General features: G+C 45.5%; 1 protein-coding gene across 4 annotated transcripts in view; it reads right to left on the minus strand.

Moving 5' to 3' along the window:
- Positions 1-25,414, minus strand: part of HERC2 (HECT and RLD domain containing E3 ubiquitin protein ligase 2) — a 2,956,340-nt gene that overhangs the window by 2,192,105 nt on the left and 738,821 nt on the right. For all 4 annotated transcript variants that reach the window (XM_069636605.1, XM_069636607.1, XM_069636603.1 and 1 more), the window contains exon 23: positions 8,039-8,224. In XM_069636605.1, the coding sequence (XP_069492706.1) occupies positions 8,039-8,224 (186 nt within the window). The remainder of the gene's footprint in view (positions 1-8,038; positions 8,225-25,414) is intronic.

Below are 25,414 nucleotides of genomic sequence, written 5' to 3' on the forward strand. Positions count from 1 at the left end.
CTGCCACCTGCAGATCACACATTTTGCAGCAGCGAGTGTTCAACCCACTGAGCTATCTTACCAGGTATAGCTATGTTCCGGGCTACAGTAAAATTAGCAATTACATATCTGAATGTTCTCAAAGTCAGAAAGTAAATTACACTCTGTAGTGGAAACCATCAAATTGGTAACTGAAATTTAACAGCAGGCCAGTTCATCTGCAGGTCTGGTGCAAAGTTGGCCACATGTCAAGCATGCGTGGATTTACTCTTCAGGCTTCAGAGGTTGGCAAAATAAATACCATTGGGAGAGTTCATAACTGTGTATTAAAGAATTTAGAGTAGCACAGGGAAATATGCACATTCACACAGCATCCAGTACTCTAAATGCTTTTTGGAAGTGAATTTGAGGTGTTTAAGAACAGACGAAATCAGTGAATCACCCCCTGAATGAAGTGTGCCTGAAATAAAATTTGAGTCTAGCAATTTTATAGAATTCCAGAAAGACAAATTTGTTATACCTATTCTTTCTTATTTAGGGTCACTGCTCAAAGTGTTACACTTGTGGAACCCCATGTTTAAGAGGCCTGAAAAAGAAAGCCAGCCACTCCAGAAGGGAGTAGTTTCTTACCTGTAACTCCATTTCTCCAGCATTGGTATCTTTCATGGATTCACATGCTTAGAATATTCCCCGTCGTCAGACTGGGAACCCTCGGTACACATATATATAGTCATTTCCAATAGGAAAAACTTCTGCCCTATCCCCGTCTGCGTCCTCTACGGGGCCGCCCACGTACGCCCCGTTGGACGTGATGGTATATAAGCCCCGCCCCCGCGGGTCCCTTCAGATTTCGACCCCTCCAAGATAACGGGGGAAAAACTTGCTTGCATACCAATCTTCCACATTGCAGTCCGGGGAGGCCGGAGGGCGCATGTGAATCCATGAAAGATACCAATGCTGGAGAAATGGAGCTACAGGTAAGAAACTACTCCCTTCTCCAGCATTGGATCTTTCATGGATTCACATGCTTAGAATAGATTGTAAAGCAGTAACATCAAGAAGGAGGTGAGAGTGCAATGTAACTTACAGTCGTAGAGACACCCCCAAACACTACCGTTTACACCATGTATGTAAGCAACAACTTAATATACTGATACGAAACGGATTTTCGCCATACAATGCTATGTCATATGACTCAGTATGCACCCCTTGCGCACATATCTATCCAACCACTTATGTTTAGGTCAATAAACTATGCACCTCCATGTATACACTCAGAAAAACCAGTTGAGGCCAAATAATAATAATAATAGGCAGCATTTTACTTGAAACTTTGGCTTACCTCATTGAAAAAGGTGGCGAAGCACTGCCCTTCCCATTTGTACCTCATCCGCGTGCTGCTTTTCCAGGCAGTAGTGGCGAGTAAACGTGTGCGGAACAGACCATGCCGCCGCTTGGCAGATGTCCGTCAGCGGAATTCCTGCCCATAGAGCCACGGAGGAAGATGTCGATCTCGTGGAATGGGCTCTGGGACGATGTAGTAGAGGTCTCCCGGCCTTGGAATGACACAGGGTAATCGCCGAGGAGACCCAGCGAGCCAGACCTTGTTTGGAGATAGCCTTACCCCTAGCCGAGGGGCCGTAGGCGACGAATAGCTGTCTGGTGGTTCTGATATCTTGCGTTTTTTGTAGGTAAAATTTTAGTGCCCTTTTGACGTCCAGAGTGTGAAGAGCCTTCTCCGCCGTCGACGAAGGAGATGCAAAGAAAGTAGGGAGTACCAGGGTCGAGTGCTTATGATAGACCGACGGTACTTTTGGGATGAATGAAGGGTTAGTTGATAAAATAACTTTGTCCTTAAAGAACCTCAGATATGGAGGGTCTATGACCAGTGCCTGTAGTTCCGACATTCATCTAGCCGAAGTGATGGCAACTAGGAACGCGAGTTTCCAAGATAGAAATTGTAGAGATGAAGAGGACATTGGCTCAAAGGGAGGCTTCATTAAGGCAGCTAGAACCGTGTTCAGACTCCACGACGGTGGGAACCGTTTTTCCGGAGGGAAGGTTCTAAACAGACCCTTCATGAAATGCTTCACTAGCCTGTCACTGAATAGTGGAGGGGACTGTCTTCTTCTGGTAAATCTTGAAACAGCCGCCAGGTGTACTTTGATTGACGATGATGACAGTCCGCTTTCCGCAAGATGAAGAAGATACGGGAGGATTTGCTCCGGAGTTACTTCCAAAGGTTGTATATTTTGTTGTGTTTGACACCATATACAAAACCTTTTCCATTTGCTTGCATATGATTTGTTAGTGGACGGGGCTCTGGCCGCCTGCAGAATCCTTCGGCAATCAGCCGAGACTTTTAGGTTCCCGAACTCCGAGAAGTCAGGAGCCATGCAGTTAAGTTCAGGCTGTCCGGATTGTGGTGCCACACGGTCCCCTCGTCCCTGGACAGGAGGTTCGGTACTTTTCTGAATGGTATCGGCTGATCCAGCGACAGATGAAGGAGGTCTGAGAACCATGGTTGCCTCGGCCAGCGCGGGGCCACTAGGATGACCCGGCAATTGTACCTGTGGATCCCCTGGATCGTCCTCCGTATGAGGGGAAATGGAGGGAAGGCGTAGAGGAACTTGCCTGTCCACGGAAACGAGAACGCTTCCCCCAGGGAGTCTGTTTGGGGCCATCTGCTCGCGAACTGAGCACATTTTCGGTTTCTTTCCGTGCCGAAGAGATCGATCGACGGGGTCCCCCATCTTTCGAAAATTTCCCCGAGTTGAGTGGAGTCCAGCTCCCACTCGTGTATTTGTGACATCGTCCTGCTCAGGGAATCCGCCTGTAAGTTCTTCGCTCCCGGTAGGTGGTATGCTACTAGGGAGATGTGGTGTTTTAAAGCCCAGTGCCAGATCTTTTGAGCTTCCTTCGAGAGGGTCCTGGATCTGGTGCCACCCTGTTTTATCAGGTAGAACATAGCTGTCGTATTGTCCGTGAGCACTCTTACTTTTGACCCCTTGATGTGTGGGAGGAAAGATTTCAGGGCCCATCTCACCGCTCTTAGCTCCAGGACGTTGATATGTAGGCGAGATTCGGTCGACGACCACCTGCCTTGGGTTTGGTGACGTGACATGTGTGCTCCCCAGCCCGACAGAGAGGCATCTGTAATGATGGTGTTCTGAAATTCCGGCTCCTGCAAGGGGACCCCTCTGTCCAGGTTGCGCGCCACCTTCCACCATCGGATGGCTTTGATAACTCGTTCGTCGTCGACTATTATCTTGTCCGACCAGCGGCCTGTGGCCTGCTTCCATCTGTCTGATAGGAACTCCTGTAGAGGTCTCATGAACAACCGGCAGTTCGCGACTAGGTGGATGCACGATGCCATGGAGCCGAGGAGAGCCGCATATTTTCTTGCTGACAACCTTCTCTGTAAACGAAGTTGGCTTGTCAGGTGTTTGATTTTCAACAACCTTTCCCGGGATGGTTTCACTAGTCCCGTGTGGGTGTCGAATTGAGCACCTAGGAACTTCAAGCTCTTCGAGGGCTTTAGTGAAGACTTTTCGTAGTTCACTGCAAATCCCAGACGCTGTAGCAGTCGCAAGGTGGTCAATAGGCTGTCGTTGGTCGACGCTGGGGAGGATCCCCTCACGAGCCAGTCGTCGAGGTACGGGTAAACGTGATGCCCTTCCTTCCGCAGCCAGGCTGCTACGGGTGCTAGGCACTTTGTAAAGGTTCTTGGGGAGGACTTCAGGCCGAAAGGGAGCACAATAAATTGGTAGTGTGTTTGGCCGACTAGGAACCTCAGGAACCTCCTGTGGTGAGTGCGCACCGGAATGTGAAAATACGCATCTTGGAGGTCCAGAGACGCTAGGAAATCGTTCTTTTGGACCGATCTGATTACCTCCTGTAGAGTAAGCATCTTGAACTTTTGACTCAGCAGGGTTTTGTTGAGGTCCCGTAGGTCGAGGATGGGGCGCCACTTCCCGTTTGGTTTCTTTACTACGAAGCAGCGTGAGTAAACCCCTAAGCCTCTCTGTGAGGCAGGTACTAATTCGATGGCGCCTTTTTTTAGCATGAGCGCAACCTCTCGACGCAAGACGCTTAGGTGTGGTTGAGACAGGCATATCGGTGGACGTTTTGGAGGTCTGGATTTGAATCTTAGGGAATGTCCCAGTCTCACCGTGTCCAGAACCCACCGATCTGTCGTAATAGACTCCCATTCCTCGACGCAACTTGACACTCTCCCTCCTAGAACGTCATTGTTGATCTTTTTGTTTTCCCGTCGACGACGAGTAAGTGGGACGTCTCTTAGAGGCCTGGAAATTTCTGCGTCGGGTCGAGGACTGTGAGGCGCGTCTATAACCTTGGGACGGATATGAAGACCTCCCGAATGCTCTATCCCTGGATCCCGCAAATCGTGCGTTTCCCGTAGCTCCTCTAAAGGGGCGAAAGGAACGAAAGGGCTTACCGCTTTGGAGGGAGCCCAGCGAGCGCGCAGTCTCAGAGTCCTCTTTCATTCCTTTCAAGGCCTCATCCACCTTTTCGCCAAACAGGTGGTCACCTTCGAAAGGCATGTCGACGACCTTATATTGCACCTCGGGTCTAAAGTTGGTGCATTTGAGCCAGGCCTGGCGTCGTAGAACCACTCCATTGTTAATTTGTTTGAACCCCGAGTCTGCCAGGTCCACCGCTATATTGATAGCATGGTTCGAGGCTTCTTCTCCTTCACGAACCAGGGACATAGCTGATTTTCTGTGTTCTTCGGGGAGGTGGTCCAAAATGGGTGCCAGTCTGTGCCACATCTCCCTGTCATACCTGGCCATGATTGCCAGGGAGTTCGCTGCTTTCACTGTTGACGCTCCCACTGACAGGATCTTCTTACCGAAAGCGTCTTGGCGTCTAGCTTCGGAGTCCGGCGGGGTAGAGCACTTATGCTGGGCCTTTGCCTTTCTCGTCGCCGCCGCCGATACCACCGAGTCAGGCGTGGGTTGCGCAGAGAGGCATTTTGGCGTCGAATCTGGAACTTTAAATTTCTTCTCTACGCGGCCTTTGACCGCAGGTTCCGAGAATGGATGCCGCATGGTTTGGACGCCCTCTTTCCATACGTGGTCCAGTATCGGTATCGAAAAAACGGAACGCCTATTCTTGCCCATGTGGTCAAAGAGGAAGCAGTCCTTCGCGGAGCTCTCCCTGTGTTTATCCGCCTCTCTACTCGTAGCTGATCTTTTCTGATCGCTCGAGGAGGATTTTGGCCTGTCCTTGTCTTTCTTCGACGAAGAAGAAGAGGAAGATGATTTCTTCGTCGATTCTTTCGATGAGGCCTTAGAGGAATGACTTCGAGGCACGTCCTTCCCCGTAGGCCGTGATTTTTTGGCCGGAGGTTCCGACGGATGTGAGCGTCGGGAGGCTTCTGATGTTTTCGCTGAGGCGATACTGCGCACCGATCCTACCTCCGATTGAGGGTACGCTCCAGCGCCGTCGTTCAGCCACGAGACCAGTCGCCGATTCCGGTCCTTCAGGGTTTTTTGGGAAAACCCCTTGCAGATATCACATTGGTCCGCCGAGTGGTGGGGGTGAAGGCAGTAGATGCAGTCAAGGTGGCCATCCCCTTCATAAACCTTCTTTAGACCGCACGTGGCACACGGGCGGAAAAGAGGCTTACCCGACATTATTGCCAGATTAACTAACAAAACTCGTAGGAGTTGGAAGCGGACCAGACAGACCAACTCGCGGGAGTTAGAAACAATCGATAAGTATTTGAAGAAAATACACGAGGAGATCCCACTATCTTTGGAGACGGTTGAAATCTGAAGGGACCCGCGGGGGCGGGGCTTATATACCATCACGTCCAACGGGGCGTACGTGGGCGGCCCCGTAGAGGACGCAGACGGGGATAGGGCAGAAGTTTTTCCTATTGGAAATGACTATATATATGTGTACCGAGGGTTCCCAGTCTGACGACGGGGAATATTCTAAGCATGTGAATCCATGAAAGATCCAATGCTGGAGAAACAAAGAGCCACATACAGCCCAGAAGCTTCAATATAAACAAAGGGGTGGCAAGGAAGACCTCAGGGGTCGCAGGTCCGACCCCTGGCTACCCCCAAATGACGTTCAAGTGGGTTTGTTGATCGTCTTGTTTCTTTTAAGCATTCCATACCCCTGTGCTGGCCAACTAGTATGGTGGGTCATCTGACCCGGTAACCCCAACACCTTCTATTGATTGGTGGGTTGGCCTTTGTTCAGCCCATTTTTTGCAGGGGTACTTAGGCTCTGTCTGACCCCTGCCTTTCTCTCTTGGCTCTTTGTTCTGCAACTTGGAAGAAGCAGATCTGCCAACCTTCTGAAGGATTCTCCCTACAGTGGATGGCTTATTGATTGCTACAGAATTTTCTATCTGCCCTGGAAGTCTCCTCAAGTGACTTTGTGGTACTTTACTAGCCCCTGGACATTTTTTCCGTACCTAAAAGAGGTTAAGGGAATTCTAAGCCAAAGACTAGATTTTTAGGAAGTACCTGTGATTTGTAATTTATTGTAGAAAGACCTACTCTTTTCTCCTGTAAAGGTGAATGTTCACTACACTAACAATTTTAGTAAATGACTATTTTTCCTTGGAGTGAATATTGGTAAGTGTGGCAAAAATGAATTCAGATATTTATGAAGTCTTGGACTCATAGGTATTGTTAACAACCCCCCTAATCCCTTTTGATGTAATAATGATAATTTGTGCATGTGTATTTGAATACCTGGTCCTAGGGGGGCTACATTAATGTGCTATGGCAGTGTTGGCCTTACGGGCATTTAGGGCTATTTTACCTATGGATTAAAATTGCCTGGTTCTATTTTCTGCCTCGCTTTCTAAATAGGTCAAGCTCTGACCCCTGATCTAGGTGTCTGGTGCCTATAAAACACTGCACTTAAATGTGCAGACCCAAAGGGCAAGTTAAACTACTTGCTAGGTTGTGTGGTTCCCTTGTTCGCCCACCTGTTCCTTTATGTTGGGTGTCTATCTGCGATAGTAGACTGCCCACATTGGCAGTGGTGTGAGGAGAGCCCAGTTAGACATTTGCGTTTTTACAACAAACTTTTTTTTTTAACACTTTGTATTGTATGTTAAGTATTTTTCTAACCAGACAGAGAGTCCTAATTATGTTACATGTATAACTTAAATTATATATTTTTCAGTATATCAGTGTAGTATATTTTCTAGAGATAAAAGTGTGAGGACTAATTATACCCGTGTAAGCCTACTACCCATACCAGAGTCAAGGCCTGTTGCTCTGCCCACATTACTTGCCATAAGAGATGGTTGGCCTCCCTTTGTCAGGTGAGTTGGCTCTCCCACCCCCCAAATAAGATTGGTGGATGTAGATCCTCTAACAGACGGCTATACAAAAACTGCCTGAACAAACAACAAGGTAAAAACACGTGCCTGTTGTTGCTACTGGGACTCTTTAAGAAAAGTGTCTAGCATTCTGGTACTGCAGTGTACTTGGTCATAGGAACAGACAGATATGTGCATGGGTATTTCTCATATACAAAGGCACAATAACCTAAAACAGACCCTTTCGAGTGGCCACTACCCCATACAGGTAATTTGCCCTTGTTCTTTCCCATTACACAGGTTCTCCCATTTCTGACAAATATAATCATCATGAATTTGATTGCCTGCTCCACCAGGAGTCTGTGGAGAGATTTCAATGCATTGGCTATAGGTTTTAATTTTCTTAGTATTTTTTATTTCTAGTTGTGTGCAATGCTGCACATAAGTACAGATCAATATTGGTTTATAAAGGCACTGGAAAAGCTATGCACAGTTGCTATTTTCAGTGCCACATTTACAACTTTCAAGAATCTGATAGCTACCTTTCTGGCATTTACAACATACTCATGATCATTATACAAAGACAGATTTTCCAAAGGAATTACTTCAGCAGTACCAGGTAGTCCTTTAGTCACCCTTAAATAACAATATCTCACAAGGAGACCATATAATTACTGTAGCACTGATTTTACTTAAAAGAACACCGTTATTTTTCTATAAATGTTATCATTGGAACAGACATACCCATGATGCCAGGCCATGCCAAATCTTCATTGTCATCCCTCTCTTTGCCAGGTGCGAGCTGGTTAAACCGGTCCAGATGATCCAGAAGGCCTGCAAGTAGAGGAATGGCACCAGCCTCCTGCATCAAGCCAGTGTTCTTACTGAGAAGGAGTATTATGGAGACAACCAGCTCTGGAAGGAGAACGCCTACAAAAGTTTCAAGAAAGCCTCATTATTTTCATCCCAAGTTCTAGATGCATTTTCAGTAGTTAAGGACATTAGACGTTTTTTGGAAAATGCTAAATCCAACCAGACCTCTCAGATAATAAAGTAAAAAAATGGTTGAAGTCAAGCTGTCCATGTACGGCAATAGAAATACTTGACATCTTTTCCATTGCAATAGCACAGTGCTGCCTTTTGAGACAATGGTACATTGTGTAACCCTCAGTTAGGTGTCAAGTGGGCTCTGCTGCCACAGATGCACAAACAAAATGTGAAGTGGTATCTGGAGTTGGGATGCAGAGGAGTTTTGTCCACTGTTCAGCTGAAGTTTCAGAATCAACCCTAGAGGCGGATTGAGAGGCCGACCTATTATGGTGAAACAGGAACGACACTGCAGTCTAGCCAAACCCAGTCAAGGTAGTGCAGTACTGCAGCAAGGCTTAGACTCCAGAGGGGTGTGAGAGTGTTCTAAGGACACCTCATCTCCTTCAAAAATAATTCCAGTTAGACAGAGAAGTACAAAAATATAAAATGATTAGGCCTTTAACATATACTCCAAGTAATTGAAAACTTTCAGGCAGGTATTGTTACAGAACGAGATTGGGGTACTGAAAAGAGTCACTTCGCTGTATGTTCTAGTCTGTGTAGAATAATCTCTCTGCTCCTGGAATCACCTAGAAGTTAACCCCTACACTCCTGAAAATAAATAACGTCGATGCGATGTTTCTAATGAGCGCTGAGCACAAAAATCCAATTAAGTTTTTTTATATAGACTTTAAAAGTTTTTCACAATAGTTGTAGATTTGTTCCAAATAGTATCCCATAGTTTCTGGTTTACACATCAATTCCAATGTTGGTTCACCCAAATCCTCATTTTTCACAACAGTTCTAGATCAAATCAAAAAATGTCCCTTAGTTTAAACATGTTTCGGCCTGTGGACTTTTTCAAAACCGGACTTTAGAAAATAAAGTTCCCATTGGTTTCTTAACACACTTGATCCTAATGACCATTACGGTCACAGGTTTGTTCCCCGGTTGTAAACAGGAGCGACTGGTGTGGGCGCAGCTTGATCTGTGTTGCTGATGAGAGGACAAGGAGGTTGGAGAACCAAAACTGTCTCAGCCACGCAGGGGTCACTAATATCAGTTTGCACCGATACAGTCTGAAGGTGTGTAGTACTTGAGGCACCAGAGGAATGGGGCGGTTGGGGGGCAATGCATACAGAAACTTCCCTCCCTATGGAAACGCAAAGGCGTCCCCCCAAGTTCTCCAGTTGGGGTAAGTGGCTGACAAAGGTCTTGCAGAGACTGTTGTCGTTGGTGGCAAAGAGATCGATCTCCGGAGTGCCCCACGTTTGAAACAAGATAAGTTGGTCGTTGTGCAGTACCCACTAGTGGCAAGAGTGCAACTCCTGCTGAGGGAGTCCGCCAGAGTGTTCTGAATGCCCGGTAAATGAAGGGGAATGAGAAACATGGCATGCCATAGAGCCCAATGCCACAGGGCTTGGTCTTCCCTGGAAAGCTGCGGGGACCTTGTTCCTCCTTGCTTTTCGGACATAAAACATTGTTGTTGTGTTGTAAATCCGTACCATATTTTCACTCAGGAGGTGAATAAAAGAACTTCAGGGCCCAAAAAATTGCTCGTAGCTCCAGCAAGTTGATATGCCGGCTCTTTTCCTCCCCCAACCAAAGGCCCCTGGTGGGCTGGTCTTGACAGTGGGCACCCCAACCCTACAGTGAAGGAGCTGTCGTGACGGTGGCCTGATGGTTGGCAACCAGAAGGAGGATCCCTGAACCAGATGTTCCCTCACTGACCACCAGCGAAGGGTCTGTTTGAAAACAGGTGTCAGATCAATGTGGTCGGTCCCAGGACCCTGAGGCTTGGATCCAGCGGGCATCCAGGAATTCCTGAATTGGTCGCATGTGTAACCGGCAGTTGGTGATCGATGGGATACATGATAATTTCCCCAGCAGGGATTTGTAGTTGCGGAACTGGCGTTACTTGGGTGCCATTGAGACAGCACAACTTGCCTAGAGGAGCTGCCACCCTTTCGGCCGAGGTTCTGGCGGTGAAGGTTTGGTGTAGAGTCTTGTTCTGAGATGGAGTGCCTGTTGCGGTGGAAACTGGCATGACTTTGGAAAGTTGATGGAGAAACCCAGTTGCTGTAGACACTGGATGGTGGTGGCGGTGTTGGTTTTTGCCACCAACCAGTTGTCAAGATATGGGTTGACGTGAACATCCCTCCGCCACAGGTGCGCCACCACTGGCACAAGGCATTTGGTAACCCACGGAGCGGACCACTGGCCGAACGGAAGCACCTTGAATGGATAGTGTACTCCTGCCACCACGAAGCGTAGGTAGTGCTGGTGTGAGCGGCAAATAGGGATGTGAAAGTAGGCATCCCGAGGTATGCCAAGAAATCTCCTTGTAACTGGGACAATGCCTGCTGTACTGTAACTGTGCTGAACGTCTGTGCCGTGAGGAACTTTGAGCATCCTCAGATCTTGTATGGGCCTCCAACCCCCTGACTTGTTGCGCAGTGACTTTTTCCTTACCAGGAAGTAGCAGGAGTAGACTCCTGTACCCTGCTCATCCTTTGGCACCTTTTTGACTGCACCCTTTTGCTGCAGAGCTCGTACTTCTTGTCGCAACTTCCCTGGTTTGTGCGCGGGAGGAATGTCCAGTGGATAGTCCATGAACTCGCACGAGTGGCCCTGATGGAGGAAGGATAACATCCATTCGTCGGTCATGATGCATGTCCATTCTTCAACAAACCCCCCCCAACAGTCGTCCTCCCACTGCCCGTTTGCAGGACTTGCCCGTCGATTGGGATGAGCCACAGCGTCGCTTCGAACCCCTGTACGACGGGGACCTTTTCCTGGACTGGTCCCCTGATGGATATATTGTTTTGTAAGAGGACGACGACTGGTATGTGGTGTGGGTATCCCACAAAGTCCTGCCATAGCCACCTTTTCCTGAACAAAAGTGTAGTAAGTCCAAGCAGCGAGCAGTTTCAGTGTCTGTTTTTATGGACTGTAAGGCCTCATCCACCTTCTTCCCAAAAAGAGCAGATCCGTCAAAGGGCATATCCAAGAACCTGGACTGGTCATCGGGTCAAAAATCTGTGGCCTTGAGCCAACACAGCCTGCAGAGGACCACTCCATTCCCTTGCTGCCAAAAACCAGCATCAGTGATGTCCACAGAGACCGTAATGGCATTGCCTGATGCAAACACGCCTTCATCGAAGATGTCCAAGGCCTCCTGCTTCTTGTCATCCGGCAGGAATTCCGACAATGGGTTAGCCGACCTCTTTCTGGCAGCCATAGAGACACGTCTGGTGTGGGTTGAGTGCAGAGGCAGGCGGTAACGCTCTCTGGGGCTCTGTACTTTTTGTTGAACCGATCTTTCTTAGCCGGGGCAGTCATAGGATGCGCTAAGGTCATCAGGACATCCTCCCAGCCGTCTTCGAACAGCAGGATAAACAGATTTCCTGTGCTATCTGTGCTGGTACAGCACACTCCTTTTGCTGTTTAGCAGGGTGTGAGTCCCTGAGTGGAATGTCAACTGGTTGCCCATCAGCTGTGATGAAATAGTCAAATTCATCATTCTGGGTCGAGTGTGTGGAGACCACGTCATCAGGATATGTGTCTGTCCCAGTATCAGACAGCCTCTGTGGCACTGAATGGTGCTTATCCCTTCCGGGGGCAGGAGGGACATCACCTTTTCCCTGGAAGGCCGGGGACATCTGTGCAAGGTCGCCTAATAGGCTCCTCAAACGGGGCTGATGCAGGCAGCCCTTGTTGCAAGGTTGCCAGCAGAGTACTTATTGAAGATAAAATGTCGAGTGACATGTCTCTTTGTGGAGGAAGCAATGGCACTGGTAGACTGATGGCTTGAGCTGGAAGCAGATGGGGTAAAGGGGTTGAAGGTGGTAGCCTAATCAGGCTTGCCTCACCCTGCAGTGAACTTCTGGGAGGCAATGTCCTGCGTGCGGATGACGACGGCAGTGGTGGTGACATGATGGCCTCCTCCTCTACTTCCTCCACATCCTCTGATTGGAAGAAACTTGGCTCTGACAATTATTTATTTTTTGTATTTAATTGAATTTACAATTTTTACAAAGTAGTTTCCTTGCTTTAAAGATTTGTATCGTCATTGGTCTCGATATGAAGATTTGTGGTTTACTCTTCCATGTTTGTTTCTTCATATAGAGTTGTCAAGTTTAACTTTCCTTCCAAGTCCAGGCTCTCAAGGAGTTTAGCTGTTGCTAAAGTCAGGGTTGTAGAGTCCCCACTCATTATCCTGTTCCACCAGTCTTCTTCACTTGACGTCAGCTGTTTGAGTCTATGTGGTCGTAGATAGATGGTTCTTGATTTTTCTGTTCCTGGACAACGCAGGAGTAGATGTCGCACTGTTTCGATGTCTGAGCTGGTACAGTAGCGGCATTTGTTATCTTTGGATTGTTTCCGGAGAAATAAAATTTCATTAGTCTTCAAAACATTCAGACGTGCTCTTAAAAAGATTATTCGCTGTTGTTTGTCCGGAAACTTCTTTAAGTAATTTCTGATCTCGTCGATCTTGTGTGTTTATTGTCTGATGAGCCAAAGATGTAAACTCTTCTGCTTTTTCCAGTGTTTCAATCCAATCCTGGATTTTTAGCTTTTCCTTAATTTTCCCAGGAATACGTTCAATGTCCCATTCTGAGCATCCGATTTATTCTGCCTGATCCAGTAGGGTATTAAGTTAGTCTCAAAAAGGAAAAATCCAGAGTGTACAATTTGAAGATACAGTATCAAGGATTTTATTAGACCTGATACATTTTTCTATTATGTGAATTAAATCACGATTTAATCTGCACTTGGGCAATCATTTTACATAGCAGGAAAATTAAGATCACAATAATTCAATATAATTTATACTGTTAAATCATTCAACCATTCATCCACATACATTCATCATGCATCAATCCACTCATACCAGACATCAATAGGTATAAGATAAAAACCTATAAAAATCATAGCCAACAATTCATCATCAATTCAATTGTTATACAAAAAATGTGCAATCCTAAACACATAACCACAGAAGATTGTATAAGTGGTTAGCAATTAAGATGGGTCCCAGAAATCTTCAAAAATGACCTCATCTTAAAAATCTCTACTGGTTTTGACGTATTAACGTTGCTTATGTTACGTCTTCATCAGGAGATGAAGATTACTTTCTTAGCACAGAAGACAAGAGGCAATCCATTACTTCTTTTATAGTGGACTGGGAACTCCGCCGTGAAGATTGGCAGCGTCCAGATGGAATTTCCTGCGTGGCGGCTTGCTGAGCTTGGAACTCCAATACCATCGGTCCAAACGGTTGGAAGATACAAGGGAGGGTATTCCAACTCCTCTGAAGATCTTTATAGTGACCGTAATACGGTCACAGGGTCACCCGGGTGTATAGCGTCTCTGTAACAGACGGCTGTGGTGACTCGGCCGACAGGCCGCGAGTGAAGTTCTCCAAACGGGCCGGCTCGTAGGGACGTGAGAGCTCAACAGCATCAATAGGGTATTAAACAATACCGTCAACATTTCTTGCTCGTCATTTCTTTAAAGATGATATCAAGAATTTTAGGACGTGGGTTTCTTCGAATTTTTCCCCAGGAATAACAAGCTGTTTCTTTCGACCACCGACTTCATTGATTGTAGGCTCAGCTCACATCTGATTACTGCTATGGGAGTAGAGTTGGGGTGTCTTAATACTTTACGCCAGAATAGGCCCTCTAATTGTGCCCATAGTGTAGATGGAAGTCGTGGCACTGCCTCTGCACGATAAGTTACTGCCGGCGTAGCTTTTGCTTTGAAGAATTTTATTACTGGGAGAATTGTAAATTTGCTAAACTTTCTTTCCAAGGATAAGGCTTGTGCTGCAAGTGTTTTTGTCTTAGCAAAGAAATGCTCCTGCATAGTAATTTCTATTTTGCTACGAGAGATTTTCACCCCCAGGAATGTGAAACTTTTCACTGTCTCTAATTTCTCTGAATTTACAAACCAATGTGATCTTCTTGTTGGTTTCTTAGATTTTTCAATGATCATTATCTTGGTCTTATTTGTGTTGAGATCCAAGTCATTTTTCTTTAAGTAGGCTGAGAGACTGTCTAGTTGCCGCTGTAGGCCTATGGCCGTTTGGTCCAACAGAAGGATGTCGTTGGCGTAAAGCAGTCTCGTAACCTTTGAATCCCCTATTGTGGGTGTGAATGAGTGGGTGTCATTTTTTGCATCCATAATGTCAGCCACGTAAGCCTTGTATAGTGCGGGGGCTAAGGGGCAGCCCTGTTTAACCCCTCTTGCTGTCTTTATAGGATTTGACAGCTGTCCAGCTTCATTCAATCGCACTCGGATTGAGGTGTCACTATACAAGGCTTTAACTGGGTCTAAGATGGAGGGTGGACATTTTAGTTTTTCTAGTTTTTCCCATAATTTCTTCCCGTTTACGCGGTCAAATGCTTGTACCAGGTCTATCGACGCTATAAATATTGTTGGATGACCCTCAGTAACTCTCGCCTTTAGAATACTGATCATCATAATGTTGACAGAGGTGCCTAGGTTCTTTTCAAAGCTAGATTGGAACGTGTCTGATGTTTTTGCTTCTTTCTGACAATCCTGGAATTCGCCCAAAATCAGTGATCCAAAAAGCTTGCCCAACACATCCAATAACGCTATCGGTCTATAGTTTTTTGGATCGTCCCTTGGGCCCTTCTTATAAATTGGGACAATATTGGCAGTTTTCCAAGTCGCAAGGATGGTTCTTGTGACCCGGCATCTTTTAAAAATTTCCGTTATTAGTGGTGCCCAGGTTTCAGCGTCCTGTTTGAGGTGGATGTTCAAAATTCCATCAGGACCCGGGGATCTGGAATTGTTCAACTTCTTTATCTTCTCCAAAATGGTGTGTTCATTGCATATGGTCCATTCATTTATGCCACGCCTAGCTGTTTCCCATGCATTTGGTGTTAGTTGTTTGAATAGGTTCGTAAAGTATGCCAACCATTTCTCTTCACTAACGCTATTAGTGATAATCGTATCAGTTGATGTTGATTTGTTTTTGATTGACCAAAAGTCTTTAGAGTTTCTATTGCAAACGGCTCGTAATATGTTCTCTGCATCTTCGTGGTATAATTTCCATCAAAATGATTTTAGCCAGGATGTGTAGATTATTTTCTGTACAATTGCAAAATCTACTTTTTCTTGTGATGGATTAGTTTGAGCCCGTCTTGTGGCTTTTCTTGAGTCACAAGACGGGCTCAACCGAATCCATGATGATTATGACAATGGCATTGGTGGTCACATGATGGCCTCCTCCTCTACTTCCTCCACATCCTCTGATTGGGAGAAACCCGGCTCTGACACAATACTACCCAGCAGCAAGGCCGCCCCAAGGTTATGGAATGATGCCTGTGGAGGGGCCGTCAATGCAGACACAGTGCTGGTGCGGGTGTCAGAGACGCCACTGACAATGGCAGTGTCAACAATGGTATGAAAGGAATTACTTTTGGCCGTCAATGGTGTCGTCAACAAGAGTATCACAGCTGGGGACGTAGATGCAGTCGACGAGGTCCTAGTGGCCGTTGACGTTTTTTGTAGATGATGTCGTGGCCGTTGACGAATAGGTTGACTGTTGTGGCGAGACAGTCATAGCCGTTGACTGCTTTGACGACGGGGTGCCAATGGACGGCGTTGATGGCCTTGGGACAGACAACCTGAAGGGAGGCTTGGTTGTCGACGATAACTGCCTTGTTGCCGGTTACGACGAGCCAGTTTTCGACATTGAAGGAGACGAGTGGCCACCAGATTTTGACATGGACTTAAAAGACGTTGCCTCCCTGGGGCAATGGAAAAGGCCTCGTCTCTCCTCCCCTGCCGACACCCCTTGGGGCACTGACCTTTGGTGAAGACCGGTCCTTGTACGAGGATCTGGGCTCATTGCCAGAGGTGTCTTTAGGCCTCCATTTGCTGGTGGCCTGGACTTCATGCAACCTAGACCTCTTACTAGAAGTTGTTTGCTGGGCGGTCCAGCCCTGCCGTAACTAGGCATGACTCATACTGAAGCAAAGTCAGAGGCCCAGCTGGCATCCTTGAGCCACGAGACGACGGCGACGATACCTCAACATCTTGTTGCAGAACGACTGGCAGATTTCGCAGTCCTGGATGACATGGTGAGGATGACGGGGCACAGCCTTTGAACAGGCTCATACTCATGGATTCCGCCATGTGGTAGGTCCAACTGCGCAGAAAAAACTTTGTCGAAGATTACCGGTGGCAGGAACAGTCTATGGAGCTAGCACTGTCGCTGCAAACGTTGGTCATCGAGTACACAAATATATATTTTTCATGGAAAAGATGCTAAAATCCAAAATAATTCATAAAAAAGTTGAAGAGACTCCCTACACTAACGTGCGCTTACATTTCTTTTAAACAAATAAAAAATAAAAAAAAACAGAAGATGGCCAACAGGGGAGGAGTTAAAGGAGGAGACTGAAAGTTTAAGTTTACACTACTCTATGATTCTGAGGATTCCCAGCTTGACAACAGGAAATATTCACAGCATGTGAATCTATGAAAGATCAAATGCTGGACAAAATGCTATATATGCACCCTTGTGAGTTCGTTTGTAAATCGTGCCAGTTCTGCACTGCGCGTCACTCAACTTGTAGCTGCAAAGCAAGCTCTCCAATTCCCCTTTCAAAAAAGACACACTTGAATGGTCAAATGAGGCCAACATTCTTGAATTGACCTGGATCCTCCAGACATTTGTGGGTTTAGCCTAAACAACATTTCATGTTTGGGAAATAAATATTCTGATTGTTTCTTAAATATACATTTGCACTTTAGTGTTAACGTGCAAGTATAAGACCACTGTTGAGAAAAAACCTAATTGCATGTTCGATTCCAAGCTTTTAAATTACCTTACAGGTTCTACAATTACCTTTCCATGCATACACTAATCTTTTTTCACATTCTGCACCTTTGCTACTTTACAGTAACCCTTCCATTCCAGGAGCCCACTCATATCAGTATATCAAAAGTCACACATCTGCATTGCCTGTCATGCCATTTTACGTCTGAGACAAGCTCTCCACTTCTGCTTTGGGAAAGTGTGCTCTAATGGTTAAAAAATACTTTGTGCTTCCTGAAATGAAAACCTTCACAGAATATCCAGATTTGTTTTCTCTTGTTTACAGCTTCCATTAGTACATTGAACATTTGATTTTATATTGTCAATGAAACTAGAACCTAGCAATAAATTAATTTCTGCAAAGTCAAATCTGCAATGAGTTTTTGACACAGGTTTTCACTGGCTACAGTTACAATACTTTCCTGATGGCATCATTGCTAGTGAGTATTTTAAAGGCCTAATCAATTATTGAATATGTTTGTACTTCTCTGGCCATCTTGAGTTATTGGAGTGCTCTGTGTGCGTCATTGTAGCTGTTAGGAAAGATTTCTCTTTTTAACAACTTTCCCTCCATATTCTATGGACCACCAAACCTCTTGCTTTTGTTTTTGAACATGTCCCGACTTTTTACAGGGAACTGAAGCCTTCAGCTTCACCCCCATAGCCTTTTGCTAATGTTTCTATGGGGAACCTAATCAGTCCTTCAGACTATCAGTACTGGGAAACTGTTTCCCTTTTGTCTTTTTACCTTTGTGGTAACTTTTTAACAGTGCACACAGCATCTTAAAATGCAGTGCAGTGGTGATACATTTTTTATCACCATAGCCTTTTCCTCTTGTGATTTCTGGTTACTTTTATATGGGTAGAACGATAAGCTGGTGGAAGCATTACCTTTTTACCATTTTTGTGTTATTTCTAGTGTGTACACTTGCGTTTACTACATATGGCTACTAATGGTGTATAGCAATACTACTTGGAACACCATCATGCTAGCGAGACTTGTTTCTGTACTCTTGTAAGCTTTAACATGTATTTAAGACAAAGCTGCCTATCCACAATTGTACATGCTGACGCTTGTGACTAATAGCTTACCCCAAAACTAATAGTGTTGATGTTGTTGATGTTGCCCATTGCAAATTTTAAAGTGTATGCAAAATCTCTGAATTGCCAATTTTCAATTGAGCATGCTGGTGAGTCTCTGAAATAGCCCTCTCAAAAATCCCAACATAATACGGCCTAGAGCCCAGTGTAAGTTTTATAAGTATTCGCACATTTTAGAAATTGCCAATCCACAAGTGTATATGTCGATTACTCCTGCAAATAGCCTACCTTCAAAACTATTTGTTAGTGAAACCTTTTTTTGATACTGCCCTGGATCTGCCAACCCAGGCCTGTGACCCACTTCCTTCGCTTGCCACCCTATTTGTTTCACCTTTTGACCTCAAACCAGTTTATTTGCTTTACCACTGATTTGAACTATCCTATTTGCTCTACCACTGGTTTTGAACCAGCCCATTTACTTTACCATCGATTCGAACTAGCCAACTTTGACTATTGTCTATATTGAGCACATCCACTTACTGCCCTAACTACCCTTCTACTATGCAATATTTATAGATATACTAGCCTAATGCGATCACTAATATTGGAGAGATCCCTACGACACACCTTACACTCACACATGGTACAGATAGATGACATACCAGGATTAGCTTATTCTGCACCTTGCCATTTATACTCACCTCTATATGGCCTATTACTAGACCGTCTCACCTCTCTAAGATGGAATATTGGAGCTCCTTAACCATCACTCACATTCATAGTTCTATCCCACCCACGCCATTCCTACCAGTACTTAAACCTACCTTCAGGGACTCTAGAATTAAGCCTACCATGTTTCTACCTACCTTATACCTAGTCACCACATCCTATGATAAACAGGGCACACCTTTCCTGTATAGAATACCTCTCCCTCCCATTGTCGTCAAGACGCCCACTCTGCGAATAGCTTCACCTACCACCAACCCTGACACAACTAAGCGTAACGATAGACTGGGTAGTAGACTACCTATAAACCGGCACTCACTTGTTATACAGAACTAGAAGACTACCTGTACATCCCATACTGAATTAACTAACGACAAGCCCAGGCGCAAAAATAAAACTAACTCAACCACAACTAATAATCCAGCAGAAACTAATCCCAGCCTCACCCTAATAGATAGTCAGACACAGTCTATCAAAGGGGCACTACTAAATGCCGGATCCCTTATCGCTCACGCAACGGAGATTGCAGATGTCATGCTGAACAATAATCTTGACTTCCTTGCGGTGACAAACTTGGCTGCACGACGCAGCGAACCCATCTATCACCCTAGCTGTCCCTGACAACTATTCCATCCTTAGAGCCGGCAGACCCAATGCCCAAGGTGGAGGAACAGCTATCATCTTAAAATCTACCCTCAACATAAGGATAGCTGCCTCAGCCCCTCTGGTATCATGTGAACACCTCTCAGTTAAGTTTCAAACCACGCCTAACACCACCATTACCATCCACATCATCTACAGACCGCCTGGTCCTCCCGGATCCTTCGAAGATGATATCACATCACTAGCAGTGGATATTACTAAACCCTTGGCGCAAAACATCATTTTAGGGGACTTCAACCTTGGCTATGACGACAACAGTGATCTACATGCCACCTCCCTAGCTATTGTTTTAGCTGAACAAGGCTACTCCCAAAGAAGTACTAAACCTATCCACGAGAAGTGCAGGATACTTGACTGGCTTGCAGATCTTAATTGCAACATCACCCTAATGGACTCCACACCACTTGTATGGTCAGACCATTACCTCATCTCATTGGACACAATGTCAATAACCAGATGAGGATAAAGCCTCCTATAGTGCCACCATGACTTACCAGGAACAAAAAAAATATTTACAGCAGAGACGTTATTACCTCTGGTAGTCCCCATACTCAATACTCTACCCGACAACAATGATCCCAACCTGCTGGTTGAGATTTATAACAACTCTATGACCAAAGCGATAGACATTATTGCACCTCTAAAATTAGCAAAAGCAAACGAAAAGCCCACTTGAGCTATTGGTTTACTCCTTAACTTATAGCACTACATACAGAAAAGAGGAAACTGGAAACACTCTGGAAATCTACCCCTACACCTGAAAACAAAACTAACTTAACCACTATCTCTGCCACCTACAAAAACGAGATAATCTGCACCAAAAGAGATACCTTCAATAACAGAATCAGCCAAGCAGGTTCCAGAACGAAAGAATTATTTAACATCCTAAGAGAGCTAGAAAACCCTAACCCACCAGCAGATACTTGCACCAAGGATAAACACTGGTTCATGCCCTCTCTAACAAAAAATAAGGACTCCAGACCAAAATAGCGGACAAAAGATCACAACTGACCACCTGCAACCCTACTACCCCTACACTACTCCCTACTGCATACCTAAATTCAGGATTCAAATTCAATAAGGTGTCCATACCCAAAGTTCAAAAAGTTATTGCATCTCTTAAACCTTCAAATTGCAAAGGCGACAGCTGCCCTGCTCAGATTATAAAAGATGCAGCTAGAGAACTAGCCCCCTTTATTACAAAACTTATAAACTCTTCCTTCATTAGCAACTCTGACCCAAGTAACTTGAAACAATCCTGGGTTCTCCCATTACTCAAGAAACAGTCACTAGATCTGGAGATACCCACCAATTATAGACCAATCACGACAGTCCCCTTATTGAAAATCTTGGATAGAATTGCATATCTGAAAATTCAAGACTATCTTGAATCCAACCAACTACTTGGAACCTGCCAATCTGGTTACAGACCCCAGCACGGAACGGAAACTGCTGTTGTTGACCTCAAAAGCCAGATGGACAATCTGAAAGACAAAGGCAAAATTGCGATCCTATTCCTCCTAGACCTATCTGCTGCTTTTGATTTGGTAGACCATAAAATACTATGTGAGCACGTCTCATCAGCAGCACACTTCTCTAGCTCGGCAGTCACATGGATACAATCTTTCCTCCAGAATAGAACAATGTGTGTCTTCTCACCTACGGCTGCGGCTGATCCCATCCCCTGCAGAGTCCCACAAGGCTCCTCGTTTCGCCCACTTTGTACAATATTTTTACAAAGCCACTATTCGATAAGTTGGACCGTCTGGGTGTCACCTACGCTAATTACGCAGACAACACCCAGATACTCCTACCACTATCAGAAACCTACGACATAGATGTCGCCCAATTAACGAAGTCTACACCATCATTCAGGCATGGATGGCCACACATGGCCTCTGCCTGAATGATGACAAGACCGAGTTACTCCTAGTCGGTTCAACCAATAACCTTCACAAACTGAGCCCTCACTACACAAGTATCATTATTGATGGGAACAATATACCCATAGCCACAAATGTAAAAACCATAGGTTTTTACCTTGATGCCCACTCGAATCTATCCAAACAGGTAAACACGACGGCCTCTGCCACAGCCTATACTGGAAAGCTGATTAGGGCGTGTAGACCATTATTATCACCTAACAGTTGTCTAACCTTAGCCAGAGCACTTCTACAATCTAAACTGGACTATTTCAATAGGCTTTACGTAGGCGCTAATGAATCCATCACAAACAAACTAAGGCTCTCCATTAAGGGAAAAAAAAAACAAGCCCCTCCCTATCTCACAGACAAATTCACACGTTAACTAACCCCTAGAATCACAAGATCATATAATTCATCTTTCCTGGTGGTGCCCATGTATAACTTAAAAATAGCTGGCAGTGCCAGTTTCCTGGTTCGAGCTGCTCAGCTATGGAACACACTCCCACAAGATATTAAAAATATTCAATCTTTTGACATATCCTGAAGATACAACTTGGATCCTCAATAAATCCTAACTTACCACGCTAACACTACACTTTATTGTGGAAGGACTTTATTGTCCTTCCGTTATGACTCCTATTATTGATTTTGACTTATCTACTGCTATTTTTCTGTATAACTGTATTCTCCTGTATATAATGTATACTATGTACCATGTAACCATTACCTTCACAAGCGCCCAAATACCCTTGGGTCAGGTGTGCTATATAAATAAAAAAACAAACGTGGCTACTCCCCTTAAATGGCCGTGCCACAAGATTTTCACTTGTTCTTTGACCATATTGTTTGACGTTCTTCCTGCCTTCTCAGGTCAGGAAATCCCATATAAGGTCATGCACTCGTCTAGGAAAGCTAATGCTTTTGTACCAACTTGGGGTCTTACATCTTTTTATCCCATTACTAGCGTGGTTGTTCTTAGTCGGCTTTTCTAACATTCTGGGAGGTGAGGCTTGTGTGCGTGTGTTTGCCTTTGACGGGAACCCTTGGGTGTCCCCACCGAGGCTCAAGAAGACTGTCTGGGTAGGCAGGAAGTGGGGGAGGAGTTTTCCACCCCCCTGTCCTTTGTCTGCCAGAGTCCTGAATGGGACCAGCTCCCGCTGGGGGTCTGGCTATCTTGGGTGGACAGTCAAACGCCCCTTTCTGTAAACTGCTGAAGAAGATTGCAGAGTAATAAGTGCTGGAACTGGATAAAAAGGCGAGGCTCCTGGAGTGAAAAGCAAGTCGACCACTGGAAGCTGAAATAACTGAAGACGACGACTAGAGACACCTGCAGACCCTTTACAACACCGTGAAACGACCACAGCTGTCTTGACCCTGTTTTCTGTGCGACAGAATAACTCCGAAGAGGACCACTCCTACCCTTTGACTGGTTGGAACAACCAGTCCCAAAACTAACTTTGATTAGAGACATCTCCCGAGGTCCTGCGAGTTTCCAGAGCAGCGGAACCCCAATACCAGGAGACCTGCTGCCCATTTCGAGTGCATGGCCGTGGGAAGGCCAAATTCGTCCAAGTCCTTGCTGAGCCCTCGAGGACACTCCAGAGACACAATCCAACTTGTCCAGACCCCCTCATCAGAATGTGGGACTGCAGGAACCGTAGAAGATTGACCTGGCGAATTGCATCATTTGTTGGTGCGGCAAAAAAGGTGCCAAAAGCACAGAGTGACCAGAGAAGTGGATGGAAGCCATGCCAGAGGTCCTCCCTCAAGACTGATGCTGAGAGATCTGGTCCATTGTCCTGCTTTGCATCATCAGACCAAGAAATCAGGTGGTCGGGTACAGAGTTGCAACATTGCAGAGCATCACGCAGGAACGTTTTCCTCAAACCCCAGGTACTGTGGGGAAGAAGTGATTGCTTACCTTATTCCAGAAAGTCGTTGCAGAGCGCGTAGAGGAGTCCAGGGCAATCCCCTCTTACCTCCAACTCAAGTCGCTGCTTGTGTCCCTTTAGCAAGTTCTTTAAAAGGGTCTGCAACTTTGGTTAAGCCTTCTTGTATCTTCTTTCCTAGAAACTAACGTATCCACAGGAACTTTTGACTTTGGCTGCTTTTCAAGACTTTAAACCTCTCCGAACTGCCTTTTAGCTAGGTTTGCGTTTTGGACTTTAAAATACTTGCTGTGCATAGAAACTGCCTTTAGAACCTACCTGAAGCTCTACTTGGATAACACTAACCAACTGTTTTGCTTCCCAAAAATCACTATCTTATATATCTATGCTGACTAAATTATAAGTTACTCTCCATAGTAAAGAACGTACTCCAAGTCCATAGTCCGCTTTCCTCCATACTGTATGGGGGTCCCTCGCTAGGGACGCAAGACAGAACCTTTATCATGTCAATAAACATCTTCCCCTTTAAATTTAGATGCAAGCGGGCGTGCAGCCCTGGGAGCACGCGCTCCCCTGACCCTGCGCCGCCACTCAGTCCCCTTTGACATGTCGACAATATTATAAGGATGGTAGGACGTATGGAGGAAAAGGGACTATGGACTAGGAATATGTTCGTCACTACGGTGAGTAACAAACAAGTTACTTACCAACTGGTGACGTTCTTTCGACTGGATGTTCCTCCAACCTATTCCTCATGTTAGATGTATTCCATCCAGCGGCAGAGGACGCCGTGCGTCTGTGTCGTCGAGTCGAGGTCCCTTGGAGGCCTCCGTCGAGGGTGACGTCATTGGGTATACAAGTAGCACGCGTGGCGCCCGTTGGCCAGAGTTATGTTTTTCCTCCTCTTGTTCTGTTGTATGGATAGTGTAGGTAGCCAGGTGTCAGCCTTGCAAGAGTTGAAGTGGCAATAACCCAGAAAGTCTACAGAGGGGTAGGATGGAAGGGTGATGAGGAATATGTTGGAGGAACATCCAGTTGAAAGAACGTTACCAGTTGGTAAGTAACTTGTTCTTCGAATGGATTGTGTCCTCCAACGTATTCCTCATCTTAGATAGACTCCCAAAGCAGTTTAGAAAGCTCTCTGGAGGAGGGAGCAGATTTTTAACATTATTATTATATGGCCGAATATAGCACTGCTTTACCTTAGAATGGGAAGCATCCAGACTACAGAATTTATTAAAAGTGTGCAGCGATTACCAAGTTGCTGCTCACAAATACATTTTATGGGAACACCTCTTTGTAGGGCTGTGGAAGAGGCTATGCCTCTGGTGGAATGGGCCCTTAAGCCTTCTGGTGGGTCTTTGCCCGCCAATCTGTAGCATTCTGAAATGCAAAGCACAATCCAACGTGATATGGTTTGTTTTGACAACGATTGACCCAATTTCCTTCCGGTGTAGCCAATGAAAAGTTGATTATCCACTCTAAGCTTGGAAAGCCTAGAAATGTAAAAGCTTAGAGCTCTTCTTGGATCTAGCCTATGCAATCTTCCCTCCTTACTGGGATGAGGGAGTGTAGAACGCGAGCAGAATAATTCTGATTTAAATGGAAATCAGACACAACTTTAGGCAAAAATGAAGATTTAACCCTCAATACCACTCTGTCCCTATGGAACACAGTATAGGGCGGCCCAGAAGACAGTGCCTGCAATTCGCTCACTCTTCTTGCGGATGTCAAAGCAAATAGGAAATCTGTTTTCAATGTTAACAACCTTAATGGACAAGTGTGCAAGGGTTCAAAAGGGGCACACATTAAAAACTTTAAAACCAGGTTAAGGTCCCAAACTGGGACTTGGAAGGGTACGGAGGGAAAACATTGGTGACTCACTTTAAGAATTGTGTTATCTAAGGAATTTTAAAGTAGGAACATTCTTCTGAAGAGTGCTTGAAAATGTAAAGTACTGCAAGATGGCCTTTAATGGTCCCAACATTTA

The sequence above is a fragment of the Ambystoma mexicanum genome, chromosome 7p (genome assembly GCF_040938575.1).
Source record: "Ambystoma mexicanum isolate Mex_15411 chromosome 7p, UKY_AmexF1_1, whole genome shotgun sequence".
Taxonomy (NCBI): Eukaryota; Metazoa; Chordata; class Amphibia; order Caudata; family Ambystomatidae; genus Ambystoma; species Ambystoma mexicanum.